The sequence below is a fragment of the Perissodus microlepis genome, chromosome 12, assembly GCF_051167445.1.
Source record: "Perissodus microlepis isolate ML-2025 ecotype Zambia chromosome 12, ASM5116744v1, whole genome shotgun sequence".
In the NCBI taxonomy this organism is placed as follows: Eukaryota; Metazoa; Chordata; class Actinopteri; order Cichliformes; family Cichlidae; genus Perissodus; species Perissodus microlepis.
Window position 1 is genome coordinate 31,657,953 of NC_140472.1, and position 14,674 is coordinate 31,672,626.

The 14,674-nt window shown below is 36.3% G+C and overlaps 2 protein-coding genes across 2 annotated transcripts in view; one reads left to right on the plus strand and one right to left on the minus strand.

Moving 5' to 3' along the window:
- The window catches only part of prdm6 (PR domain containing 6), a 126,759-nt gene that overhangs the window by 36,967 nt on the left and 75,118 nt on the right, over positions 1–14,674 (plus strand). The window contains exon 5 of the mRNA XM_084946562.1: positions 630–757. Within this exon, the coding sequence (XP_084802688.1) occupies positions 630–757 (128 nt within the window). The remainder of the gene's footprint in view (positions 1–629; positions 758–14,674) is intronic.
- Positions 2,755–9,808, minus strand: LOC146376655 (uncharacterized). The gene has a single exon (XM_084946561.1). It carries the CDS (start codon positions 9,407–9,409, stop codon positions 3,608–3,610), a length of 5,802 nt encoding a protein of 1,933 aa, XP_084802687.1. The 5' UTR covers positions 9,410–9,808; the 3' UTR covers positions 2,755–3,607.

Below are 14,674 nucleotides of genomic sequence, written 5' to 3' on the forward strand. Positions count from 1 at the left end.
GCCTTTAAGTTTACATCCAGTACAGTCTAAGTTTGCAATGGTTTCCAGAGTGAATTCAGTAATTTCAGTTGTTAGTTAAAAATATTGATAGTCTCAGCTGAACTATAGTGTTTTAAATGAACTGAACTAGTTATTTGTTGGTGGAAATGTTGAACAGAACCTCAGAAAAAATTACCAAATAACCACAATACCTTGTAACGGTACAACACTCAGTCAATATAAACATCCCAATTTCACTAGTGTGTTGTCTGTTGACTAAAACTATAACTAATATAATTTATTATATTTTATTCTTTTGATTTTAGTTTTGCAACTACACCATAGTAAAACTCAAATAGATACAAATAGATTGTAATGGTAAAGATACAGATACAGACCACTGAGCTATGACATTATAATATGTTACAAACATTGTATTTCTTTGCCATTTTCCTGCCATTCTTAAGTGAGGTTTGTTTCATTGTCAGTTTAGAAAATGAGCAAACATCTTTGACTTGTCAGTCGCTCAAAGTAAAATAATTCAATAGATATCTAAATCTGAAGGTTGCCTTTTTCAGCTATATCAATACTATCCTGAATTAATCACAACAAGCCCTCTGTTTTCAACTCTGATCATTTGTGTTTTCCAGATCTACGATGCAGAGGGAACGTTACAGCACTTTATTGATGGTAATGATCCCAGTAAATCCAGCTGGATGAGGTATATTCGCTGTGCGAGACACTGTGGGGAGCAGAACATGATGGTTGTACAGTACAGGTAGGAGAAGGTCTTCTTTTCTCACATTTTATGTGTTTATTATCCACGCTGTATACTTGCACACAAACAATTCACAATGTTACTTCTACAGTGGTTTGTTTGCATTGGGTCACTTAAAACAAAGGCAAGTTGTTCTGACTGGTTCCATGTAAAATTTGATTTGGCTACGAACAGCCTGATTGTTTAATTGTCTGGCAGTGGGCTCTAGCAGTGTATGCAAACTAAACATGTAAGAAGTAGCATTAACAATGCATAAAGTAAATTACACTCCAATTTATCATCTCACAAGGTAAGTAATCTCTTGGAAATAATTTGCGCAACGCTTTCACATGTGCAGTGGAGTAATGTGAAATAGCAACTTCTTTAGCATGCTAGCAAGGAAATGTTCACATATGGTGAAGGAACAATAAGCTAATTTCATGCTAGGTTTGATAAAACAAGCAAGTTCAACATATGCAGCCTCCACCAACCTTTTTTAAAAAAAAAATTAACACTTCAAGAAACACTTTGTTGACCTTATGTGTTGAAGTAAACAAGCTTTGCTAAACACACCACTTTGAGTTTTCCTTTCCTTTTTTAAAACAGATTTCTTAATTATGTTGGAGGGCTAGTTTTTTAGCTCATGAAATGCTACAGCCTCACAGAAAAGGCACGTTATAAATTTTATAGAGCATACTCATTGCCTTATATGCAACTACCTCGACAATGATAGATAGAGGTTTCTCATTTTGACTGTTTAACTTAAAATGAATTGTGGTGGTGTATAGAGGCAAAAATACAAGAAAGTCTAAACGTCACTGTAGTTGTAGAATTTTGAAACCCAGAAACGTCTTGGGATTTATACATAAAAATAGAAATGTTACACCTTATTCATCTGTTATACCTGCTTTTTGATCATAAAATCCCCAAAGCTCAAAGTTTTTTGCTAAACAAGTCTCCAATATTTGATAGGTGATTCAAAACAAACTTTCCCTTTCGCTTCTTCTCAGTCAGGCACACTTACCTGGTGAGAACTAGTGTGCTATATTTCATTTCATACAGTTTTTCCAACTTCTTATAAGCGAAATAGAAATGAAAGTTTGGGAATTTTTTTTTCAATTTTTATTATTTATTCAGTAAGGAAGCATAAATGTTATTTCAGTTGTTGTTCTGTCTGCTAATCAGCTTTTGGTTTAGTTTAGTGTATACATATATCAGCACATCTCTTTTTGTGTCATGTGTAAATCAGTCATTCCATGTCAGTTCATCAAATGTCAACCTGACCATCAGAGATTTCCCTGAAAATATTTGAGAAGAAACATGGTCTGAGGGACCAGACAAAGAGCGATTCAGAAGACCCCTATGAGCAGAACACCAAGGGAACAGTTCACCTTGATAGGGTTACCGGGGCCCCGCCCTGGAGCCAGGCCTTGGGAGGCAGCGCGAGGGCGAGCGTCTGGTGGCCGGGCCTTAGTCCATGGGGCCTGGCCGGGCACAGCCCAAAAAGGGACATGGGCCCTGTTAGAGCCAATCTATCGAGAAATATTTTTGATACCGTTTCAGTTATTATGTTACATGTTTGATTTTGTATAATATGTTGTTAGAGAATATATGCTGCGCGTTTAATTTGTGTCAGGTAAGAAAACATTACAACGCATGTGTGGTAGCAGGTTAGAATGAGCCAGGACGGCAATGGAAATGTGCGCTGTAGCAGCAAATAGTTTTTTGACCGTGACATCGTTTGTTTGTATGTACGAGTCAGAAATGAATCTGGACAACTTACATTAAGAAGTGGAAGAATTATTTTTTCAAAGCTTGGAACAGAAATTCGCCACTACAGGCCCATCCTCCTGCAGGCCCACCGTAGGGGTCGGGTGCACTGTGTGCTGGGCGGTGGCAGGAGTGGAGACCCTGGCGGACTGATCCCCGGCTACCAAGACTGGCAATTGGGACTTCCTAATATGCAATTATGCAAAATCTCTTTTTAAAAAGAGTAAAAAGAGTATTTAATGGGATGAAGGTAGCTTTATTGTTAGATTTTTGTCTTAAGTTGTTTTGTTTAGGACCCCTGGGGTTAAAATTGCATTTGGTCAGTATATGAGAACGGTTATGAGACTTACACTAAAAGTATGCTTTAATAATATCAAATCATTTTACAGCCTTTTATTTGCAAATTGACAAATGGCACATTTTAATCAACTGTCAAACAGAAAAGTGAGAAATAAAACTTTGCAATCTTTGCAGTGTTGGCAAACCAACTTTTAAAAAGTTGACTCCATGCACAAATGCTTCTGTGCTCACAACAATATTTTCGTCATATTCTGTATATTATATTATTTAATCATTATGCAAAAGTCTGCACTTGTAAGGAAAGACAAAACCAAACAGTGACCAAAGTACATGTAGCACATTTAAATATCTCAATCCTAAACATTTAAGTTAAAACATTTAGTCAAATAAATGCTTACTGTGAGAGAAGGGTACAGAATTAATTAACATGTAAGTACCTGTACATACAAACTGTTTCTCACACACTGTGTACTGTTGGAATCATTTATAGCTTCCTCACAAGCTGCATCATTTCTGAAAAGCTAATGTTAAACATTGAAGTAAAAATAATAAGAAACTTATAAACACTATACCCCCTTGCAAGACATTGTGTTTCGTCACAGCTTTGATTTCCTCATTGTGTATTTGCCTGATATACTTTAGTCTGTCATTATGCTCTTGACACAGGCTTTTCATTTTCACATCATACTCTTGTTTCACATCCTGTAGTTTGGACTTATGCACATACTTTAAATTTCTTACATGTACACTGTGGTCTTCTTTTTGAGCAGTCAGTTTGTCTTGGTGCTCTTGTTTCAGAGTCTAAAGTCTGTCTTCATGCTCTTGTTGTTGGGCACTTAGTTTCTGATCATATTCTTGTTTTTGAGCATTCAGTTTGTCTTGGTGCTCTTGCTTCAGAGTTGAAAGTCTGTCTTCATGCTCTTGTTTTTGAGCATTCAGTTTGTCTTGGTGCTCTTGCTTCAGAGTTGAAAGTCTGTCTTCATGCTCTTGTTGTTGAGCACTTAGTTTCTGATCATATTCTTGTTTTTGAGTATTCAATTTGTCTTCATGCTCTTGTTTTTGAGCAGTCAGTTTGTCTTGGTGCTCTTGCTTCAGAGTTGAAAGTCTGTCTTCATGCTCTTGTTGTTGGGCACTTAGTTTCTGATCATATTCTTGTTTTTGAGCATTCAGTTTGTCTTGGTGCTCTTGCTTCAGAGTTGAAAGTCTGTCTTCATGCTCTTGTTTTTGAGTATTCAGTTTGTCTTGGTGCTCTTGCTTCAGAGTTGAAAGTCTGTCTTCATGCTCTTGTTGTTGGGCACTTACTTTCTGATCATATTCTTGTTTTTGAGTATTCAATTTGTCTTCATGCTCTTGTTTTTGAGCAGTCAGTTTGTCTTGGTGCTCTTGTTGTTGGGCACTTAGTTTCTGATCATATTCTTGTTTTTGAGCATTTAGTTTGTCTTGGTGCTCTTGTTTTTGAGCACTTAGTTTCTGATCATATTCTTGTTTTTGACCATTCAGTTTGTCTTCATGCTCTTGTTTTTGAGTATTCAATTTGTCTTCATGCTCTTGTTTTTGAGCATTCAATTTGTCTTCATGCTCTTGTTTTTGAGCATTCAGTTTGTCTTGGTGCTCTTGCTTCAGAGTTGAAAGTCTGTCTTCATGCTCTTGTTGTTGAGCACTTAGTTTCTGATCATATTCTTGTTTTTGACCATTCAGTTTGTCTTCATGCTCTTGTTTTTGAGTATTCAATTTGTCTTCATGCTCTTGTTTTTGAGCATTCAGTTTGTCTTGGTGCTCTTGCTTCAGAGTTGAAAGTCTGTCTTCATGCTCTTGTTGTTGAGCACTTAGTTTCTGATTATATTCTTGTTTTTGACCATTCAGTTTTTCTTGGTGCTCTTGCTTCAGAGTTGAAAGTCTGTCTTCATGCTCTTGTTGTTGGGCACTTACTTTCTGATCATATTCTTGTTTTTGAGTATTCAATTTGTCTTCATGCTCTTGTTTTTGAGCAGTCAGTTTGTCTTGGTGCTCTTGTTGTTGGGCACTTAGTTTCTGATCATATTCTTGTTTTTGAGCATTCAGTTTGTCTTGGTGCTCTTGTTGTTGGGCACTTAGTTTCTGATCATATTCTTGTTTTTGAGCGTTCAATTTGTCTTCATGCTCTTGTTTTTGAGCATTCAGTTTGTCTTGGTGTTCTTGCTTCAGAGTTGAAAGTCTGTCTTCATGCTCTTGTTGTTGAGCACTTAGTTTCTGATCATATTCTTGTTTTTGACCATTCAGTTTGTCTTCATGCTCTTGTTTTTGAGCATTCAATTTGTCTTCATGCTCTTGTTTTTGAGCATTCAATTTGTCTTCATGCTCTTGTTTTTGAGCATTCAGTTTGTCTTGGTGCTCTTGCTTCAGAGTTGAAAGTCTGTCTTCATGCTCTTGTTGTTGAGCACTTAGTTTCTGATCATGCTCTTGTTTTTGAGTATTCAATTTGTCTTCATGCTCTTGTTTTTGAGTATTCAATTTGTCTTCATGCTCTTGTTGTTGAGCACTTAGTTTCTGATCATATTCTTGTTTTTGAGTATTCAGTTTGTCTTCATGCTCTTGTTTTTGAGCAGTCAGTTTGTCTTGGTGCTCTTGCTTCAGAGTTGAAAGTCTGTCTTCATGCTCTTGTTGTTGAGCACTTAGTTTCTGATCATATTCTTGTTTTTGAGTATTCAATTTGTCTTCATGCTCTTGTTTTTGAGCAGTCAGTTTGTCTTGGTGCTCTTGCTTCAGAGTTGAAAGTCTGTCTTCATGCTCTTGTTGTTGAGCACTTAGTTTCTGATCATATTCTTGTTTTTGAGTATTCAATTTGTCTTCATGCTCTTGTTTTTGAGCAGTCAGTTTGTCTTGGTGCTCTTGCTTCAGAGTTGAAAGTCTGTCTTCATGCTCTTGTTGTTGGGCACTTAGTTTCTGATCATATTCTTGTTTTTGAGCATTCAGTTTGTCTTGGTGCTCTTGCTTCAGAGTTGAAAGTCTGTCTTCATGCTCTTGTTTTTGAGTATTCAGTTTGTCTTGGTGCTCTTGCTTCAGAGTTGAAAGTCTGTCTTCATGCTCTTGTTGTTGGGCACTTACTTTCTGATCATATTCTTGTTTTTGAGTATTCAATTTGTCTTCATGCTCTTGTTTTTGAGCAGTCAGTTTGTCTTGGTGCTCTTGTTGTTGGGCACTTAGTTTCTGATCATATTCTTGTTTTTGAGCATTCAGTTTGTCTTGGTGCTCTTGTTTTTGAGCACTTAGTTTCTGATCATATTCTTGTTTTTGACCATTCAGTTTGTCTTCATGCTCTTGTTTTTGAGTATTCAATTTGTCTTCATGCTCTTGTTTTTGAGCATTCAATTTGTCTTCATGCTCTTGTTTTTGAGCATTCAGTTTGTCTTGGTGCTCTTGCTTCAGAGTTGAAAGTCTGTCTTCATGCTCTTGTTGTTGAGCACTTAGTTTCTGATCATATTCTTGTTTTTGACCATTCAGTTTGTCTTCATGCTCTTGTTTTTGAGTATTCAATTTGTCTTCATGCTCTTGTTTTTGAGCATTCAGTTTGTCTTGGTGCTCTTGCTTCAGAGTTGAAAGTCTGTCTTCATGCTCTTGTTGTTGAGCACTTAGTTTCTGATTATATTCTTGTTTTTGACCATTCAGTTTTTCTTGGTGCTCTTGCTTCAGAGTTGAAAGTCTGTCTTCATGCTCTTGTTGTTGGGCACTTACTTTCTGATCATATTCTTGTTTTTGAGTATTCAATTTGTCTTCATGCTCTTGTTTTTGAGCAGTCAGTTTGTCTTGGTGCTCTTGTTGTTGGGCACTTAGTTTCTGATCATATTCTTGTTTTTGAGCATTCAGTTTGTCTTGGTGCTCTTGTTGTTGGGCACTTAGTTTCTGATCATATTCTTGTTTTTGAGCGTTCAATTTGTCTTCATGCTCTTGTTTTTGAGCATTCAGTTTGTCTTGGTGTTCTTGCTTCAGAGTTGAAAGTCTGTCTTCATGCTCTTGTTGTTGAGCACTTAGTTTCTGATCATATTCTTGTTTTTGACCATTCAGTTTGTCTTCATGCTCTTGTTTTTGAGCATTCAATTTGTCTTCATGCTCTTGTTTTTGAGCATTCAATTTGTCTTCATGCTCTTGTTTTTGAGCATTCAGTTTGTCTTGGTGCTCTTGCTTCAGAGTTGAAAGTCTGTCTTCATGCTCTTGTTGTTGAGCACTTAGTTTCTGATCATGCTCTTGTTTTTGAGTATTCAATTTGTCTTCATGCTCTTGTTTTTGAGTATTCAATTTGTCTTCATGCTCTTGTTGTTGAGCACTTAGTTTCTGATCATATTCTTGTTTTTGAGTATTCAGTTTGTCTTCATGCTCTTGTTTTTGAGCAGTCAGTTTGTCTTGGTGCTCTTGCTTCAGAGTTGAAAGTCTGTCTTCATGCTCTTGTTGTTGAGCACTTAGTTTCTGATCATATTCTTGTTTTTGAGTATTCAATTTGTCTTCATGCTCTTGTTGTTGAGCACTTAGTTTCTGATCATGCTCTTGTTTTTGAGTATTCAATTTGTCTTCATGCTCTTGTTTTTGAGTATTCAATTTGTCTTCATGCTCTTGCTTCAGAGTTGAAAGTCTGTCTTCATGCTCTTGTTTTTGAGTATTCAATTTGTCTTCATGCTCTTGTTTTTGAGCATTCAATTTGTCTTCATGCTCTTGTTTTTGAGCATTCAGTTTGTCTTGGTGCTCTTGCTTCAGAGTTGAAAGTCTGTCTTCATGCTCTTGTTTTTGAGTATTCAATTTGTCTTCATGCTCTTGTTTTTGAGTATTCAATTTGTCTTCATGCTCTTGTTTTTGAGTATTCAATTTGTCTTCATGCTCTTGTTTTTGAGCATTCAGTTTGTCTTGGTGCTCTTGTTGCTGAGCACTTAGTTTCTGATCATATTCTTGTTTTTGAGTATTCAGTTTGCCTTCATAGTCCTCCTGTTGATCTTTAATTTGCTGTACATATTTTTTCTTCTGGTCTTGTATCCTCTCATCATTTTCTTTAGTTAAATTTATTATCTTGTTGTCATATTCTTTCTTAAGATCTTGTTTTTGTGAAGCCATTTTGTTTTCATACTCTTCTTTCAGATCTCTCATTTCTTTGATATGATCCTTTTTCAGATTTCTTATTTTTTTCTCATACTCCTGTTTTATATCCATCTTTTCTTTGTCATTGTTTTCCTTCAGATCCTTTATTTTGGCTTCATTTTCCATATCCTGTTTATGGGTCTTTTCATCATATTCCTTTTTTAAGTTTGTTATTTCATCATCCTTTTGTTGCTTCGATATTTTGTTAATATAATCTTGGGCAGCTTGTGATATTCTGTTGCCATGATCTTGAAGTAGGTTATTAATTAACCTCGCTATATTTGAACTTATGCTCAAAAATCCGGGGCTGTCTTCACGATCATGCTTTAGCTGCTTTATTTTGTCTTCATACTGCTTTATCAGGTCCTGTACTGTATGTTTATATTTTTGGTTTAGATTTAGTACTTCACACTCTTTCTTCAAATTGTTGATCTCTTTAAAGTGTTCTTCCTTTATATTAGCCATTTTCTTGTCATTCTCTTGTGTAATATCTGCAATGCTCTTATCATGCCTTTGCTTCAGCTCTAGAATGGTTGATTCACAATCTTGTTTTAGATTCTTTATTTCCTCATCCTGCTCCTGCTTTAGATGTGCTTCTGTTTCAATGTTTTCCTGCAGCAGCTGTGTTATGTCGTCTAAGTGATTTACAGTCAGATGAAATATTTTGTGCTTATATGCCATTATTTCTTTACTATGGTCTTCTGTGAGATTCTTTATTTTTTCACTGTGCTCATTTTTATTATACATTAGTTCTTCCTTATGTTTCTTTTTGAGATCTTCTATATATTCACTGTGCTCATGTTTCAGATCTGCAATCTGCTTTGAATGCTTTTTATTGAGGTCTTCTATTTTGTCACACTCATCTGTCGATTTCATGCTTTCTTGATCTTTTTCCTTAGTTTTCACCAATTCTTTCAGTTTTAGTGCATAATCCTTGAGTGAGAGATGGACATACTTTAGGTAGTCTTTCTGTAGCTCTGCTTGCTGCTTATCCTCCTGTTCTCTTTTAATTTGATTGTCTATTTCTAGTGCAACATATTTCATATATTTGTCTTTTTCCGGCCATTCTTCGTTTTTCTTTGTTTCACCATCCAGGTTTGTTATTTTTCTAGAGCTTTCTTCCATCTGTATGTTTCTTTCTTCTTGGGAAAGCACAGTTTGGAGGCAGTAATCACTTGCTGTTGTCCTGTTATCAGTGAGCATAGTTTCTATCTTTTCCATCAGTTTTTGACGTCTTTTATTATTGAATAGATAATTTCTATCAAGTTTGATCTCATGTTGCCTTTGATTGCAGTCTTGAATTAATTTATGCATAGGGGAATTCAAATTTGGCTTATTTTGTTTTTGTGTTATGATGACCATTGAGTTGTGTAAACCATCGTGACCAAACAAGGTTAGAATTGCCTTTAGTGCCAGCCGTTTCTCCTCAGTGAAATCCGAAGGTTTCACTATCAGTAGTATCACAGTTGGTCCAGGTGTGCAAAGACTCATCAGACTGTCCATTTCTTTTGTCACTGATAGGAATTGAAGATCAAAAATATCTGGGGTTTTCACTACTGTTAATAATGTTCCTTTCCATTCTCCATGTGCGTGCACACACTGCTTGTCTTTAAACAGTAATGAATGTTGAAAAGCTTTGCTGCATATAATCAAGTTGCCTAGTACTGTCTCGTCCCAGTCAGTACCTCCAAGTAGCACGATGTTCAGCTCAGAGCCTGCAAAAAAAAAGCCAACCCCAAAAAATTACTGAAGAATATTACTGTATCAGAGGTTATTCATTTAGCTCTCTGGATGCAGGTTAGGGCCTTTCATAGTTCTTGAATGACAAGTGAATGAAAAGTCTAATTAAAAAGCACATTTCGAATTAAGATATTGTTATTTACTGCTCTTTTTAAAGTGGCTAAAACTAAAATGTATTCTTTTGACATATATCAACTTCATAAATTAGCAGTAATAGTTTCGGGGCTTAATTTTAAAGCTTTTAATTGAATTTTCTTGGTTTGCCTGTAACGATTTTCAAAAATATCCCTGTATGCATAGGTGCATTTTATTGTTCATCACCATTACAACAAGATAACATCTTTAATAATACAAGCAATCATCCTTTATACAGGGAGTGCAGAATTATTAGGCAAATGAGTATTTTGTCCACATCATCCTCTTCATGCATGTTGTCTTACTCCAAGCTGTATAGGCTCGAAAGCCTACTACCAATTAAGCATATTAGGTGATGTGCATCTCTGTAATGAGAAGGGGTGTGGTCTAATGACATCAACACCCTATATCAGGTGTGCATAATTATTAGGCAACATCCTTTCCTTTGGCAAAATGGGTCAAAAGAAGGACTTGACAGGCTCAGAAAAGTCAAAAATAGTGAGATATCTTGCAGAGGGATGCAGCAGTCTCAAAATTGCAAAGCTTCTGAAGCGTGATCATCGAACAATCAAGCGTTTCATTCAAAATAGTCAACAGGGTCGCAAGAAGCGTGTGGAAAAACCAAGGCGCAAAATAACTGCCCATGAACTGAGAAAAGTCAAGCGTGCAGCTGCCAAGATGCCACTTGCCACCAGTTTGGCCATATTTCAGAGCTGCAACATCACTGGAGTGCCCAAAAGCACAAGGTGTGCAATACTCAGAGACATGGCCAAGGTAAGAAAGGCTGAAAGACGACCACCACTGAACAAGACACACAAGCTGAAACGTCAAGACTGGGCCAAGAAATATCTCAAGACTGATTTTTCTAAGGTTTTATAGACTGATGAAATGAGAGTGAGTCTTGATGGGCCAGATGGATGGGCCAGTGGCTGGATTGGTAAAGGGCAGAGAGCTCCAGTCCGACTCAGACGCCAGCAAGGTGGAGGTGGAGTACTGGTTTGGGCTGGTATCATCAAAGATGAGCTTGTGGGGCCTTTTCGGGTTGAGGATGGAGTCAAGCTCAACTCCCAGTCCTACTGCCAGTTTCTGGAAGACACCTTCTTCAAGCAGTGGTACAGGAAGAAGTCTGCATCCTTCAAGAAAAACATGATTTTCATGCAGGACAATGCTCCATCACACGCGTCCAAGTACTCCACAGCGTGGCTGGCAAGAAAGGGTATAAAAGAAGAAAAACTAATGACATGGCCACCTTGTTCACCTGATCTGAACCCCATTGAGAACCTGTGGTCCATCATCAAATGTGAGATTTACAAGGAGGGAAAACAGTACACCTCTCTGAACAGTGTCTGGGAGGCTGTGGTTGCTGCTGCACGCAATGTTGATGGTGAACAGATCAAAACACTGACAGAATCCATGGATGGCAGGCTTTTGAGTGTCCTTGCAAAGAAAGGTGGCTATATTGGTCGCTGATTTGTTTTTGTTTTGTTTTTGAATGTCAGAAATGTATATTTGTGAATGTGGAGATGTTATATTGGTTTCACTGGTAAAAATAAATAATTGAAATGGGTATATATTTGTTTTTTGTTAAGTTGCCTAATAATTATGCACAGTAATAGTCACCTGCACACACAGATATCCCCCTAAAATAGCTAAAACTAAAAACAAACTAAAAACTACTTCCAAAAACATTCAGCTTTGATATTAATGAGTTTTGTGGGTTCATTGAGAACATGGTTGTTGTTCAATAATAACATTATTCCTCAAAAATACAACTTGCCTAATAATTCTGCACTCCCTGTAATGCTTAGTTTCTTCATCTTCTTGCTGTGATTAGAAATACTGTGAGATGTGAGCCAGCAAAGCCTTTTAGTTATGGAAATAGTGCATAAGACAGGATTTCGGCATATACAATTCATGTATACTTACCTGACATTATTGGTCTTCCATTACAGCAGACAGCAGCGGCCATAAGCGATATTCTGGATATATATATATATTCTGTGAAAAACAGTATGGTGTATTTATTCCAGTAACTTCAGACTGTGAATCCTGTGTATCTGGTCACCAGACCTGAATAACCATAAACAATTTTAATTAATTATGTAGCTAATACTTTGTACAGTCTCCACTGTAAAAAATATCAGTCTATGTACTTATGAGTTAAATTAGTGAAGCTTTGAAGGCAAAGTGAATATTGTTCATTCACACACTACTGTGTCCATCCACAGTGAGCCTGGGACTGTGGAAAATCATGTTTCATACATGAAATTGTAAGTATTAAATATCTGACATCAATGAAAGGGCTACATTTAAGTTTTAAACAGTCTCTGAAGTTTTAACCTAACTGTCATTTCTAACAGAAATGAAAGCTAAGTGGTTAAGATGTGTGTGGTAAGCAGTGGCATGTGAGTGCGGCAGTGTATGGGCTCAAATTGTGGTCATAAATATTTTATACTTGTAAATCAAATGCATAGTTGTGAACTGAGTTTTGTAACCTTGCAAACCAAAATATCTGAATATTTTTATGTTTGTGCATCAATAGATGAGAGTGTGTGTGTGTGTGTGTGTGTGTGTGTAAAAAAGATTTGTGTTTGTAAAAAATATTTACACAAGTCACAAAGTTTTTGTTAAGGTCTGCTTACAGATAGAAAGCAAAAAACTACGTGTAAAACTCTGCGTTCAAATTCCCTGGCTGTGTGCGAGATTCAACTTACGAGTATGAATTTTGACCCAATTTTTCTTCCTTTCAGCTGATTGGTCAATGTCATGTCAATCACAAAGTTAACAATCCAATCAGAGAACAGTTGGCTTTGGCTGTCGGAGGGGTGCTTCACTGACCTTCAGGTCCTGGAAGGGTAAATGCATGTTTTGAAACGACAAGGAGCAGGCGCATCTAGCACACCCAGAGCTGCCGCAAAAAAATGACAGAGTGCAGCGACCAGCGCAACAAATTTTGGATCCTTAGCTCTTAGCAGTTAGCAGCGCATGCCGCGTCTGCTGTGAAAGGGTCTTTATGCTGCACAGTGTGACTCACAGCAATGGTCCCGGGTCAGCCCTGACTTTGTGTTGAAGTAATAATGTAAGTAAAGTAAAGTAGTACTGGTATTTCTGTCCTTTCAATAGCTACCGAAAGTTAAGGGACCTAGCTTGTATGAGCCCTATTTGATATTCATATAGAGATCCTCCAGCTTCAAACTGTATTACCCTTCCAGGACCTGAAGCTCAGTAAAGCACCCCACCCCAAATCTTTGACTTTTTACATGATTTCTCAATTTAATATTAAAGGTTTAGAGCGTATTTAGATATATGTGTCAAAAACCTTTTTGTTACTTATAGTTACAGAAATAAAATAACCAAACAATTCGAACTTCTCATAAACATCTGCTAAAAAAATAGAATAGATTATGTTTTCAGTCACATGATAACATCTTGTGTGTTGAACCACAGTGAGTCTGGGACCACACCTATGTCAACAGGACAGTTTTGTTTGTTTTACAAACTGAAAATATAAATTACATTATCCACATCAAATTGTAAGTATTAAATAACTGACATATCACAGACAACAGTACAGTGCAATATTTAATTTTTAAACAGTCTTTGAAGTTTTAACTCATTTGTAAAAGAGAAATGAAAGCTAGGTGGTTAAGATGTGCGTGGTAAGGAGTAGCATGTGACTGTGGCAGTGGCATTTTCTGCATTTACTTGCACTTTCAATTTATCTTTATATATGCTTTTTATATGCGTATTACCTTTACATATGCTTGTATATGCCTATTAAAATTTCAGATTTGTCACCAAAAAAGTTTTCACTCATTATCAGTTAGATAGCATATTTATCATTGTTAAACAGTGAAGTTCATTTGCAGAAACAAGAATGAAACGATAATTTTTTTTATTGGAGTAGATAAGAAAACTTCTGGCTGAGAAAATCAAGTTCCGTATACTAAACATTTTAATGAAATAGACCAATCACAATTGATATTCTTAGATAACCAACTGACCAAAAAAAAGCAATCATTTGTAAGACTGAGTTCTCTAAACACACTGATCCCCCCAAATTAGAAATATGTATATTCCTTTTCCAGTTAGCACGTTTGATCTAGTTAAACATTTTACTATAACATAGTTATACATGCATTTATAGTATTTCCTGGTGAGATTTATTGGGTTTTTTCATCTTGAGGAACTCACCAGGTGAAGATTGTTGTGGTAGTCCTTACAGCGCATAAGGTCAAAGAGAAAGAAAAAGATGCAGATCAGAAAAGAAAACAAATCTGAAAGCAATTTGGTTGAATTGGCAATTTCTTGGTTGAGGCTCCTCCTGCACAGGGCGTTACTTTTAAAAAGCTTGTCTAAAGTGAGCTCATTTCATTGCAAATCTTTGACTTTTTATATGAGTTCTCAATATAATATTAAAGATTTAGAGTGTATTTAGATATATGTGTCAAAAACCTTTTTGTTACTTATAGTTACAGAAATAAAATAACCAAACAATTCAAACTTTTCATGAAATACAAACATCTGCTAAAAAAATAGAATAGATTATGTTTTCAGTCACATGATAACATCTTGTGTGTTGAACCACGGTGAATCTGGGACCACACCTATGTCAACAGGACAGTTTTGTTTGTTTTACAAACTGAAAATATAAATTACATTATTCACATCAAATGGTAAATGGCCTGCATTTGTATAGCGCTTTTCTAGTCCCTAAGGACCCCAAAGTGCTTCACACTAGATTCAGTCATTCACCCATTCACACACTGGCGATGGCAAGCTACATTGTAGCCACATCAGATTGTAAGTATTAAATAACTGACATATCACTGACAACAGTACAGTGCAATATTTAATTTTTAAACAGTCTTTGAAGTTTTAACTCATTTGTAA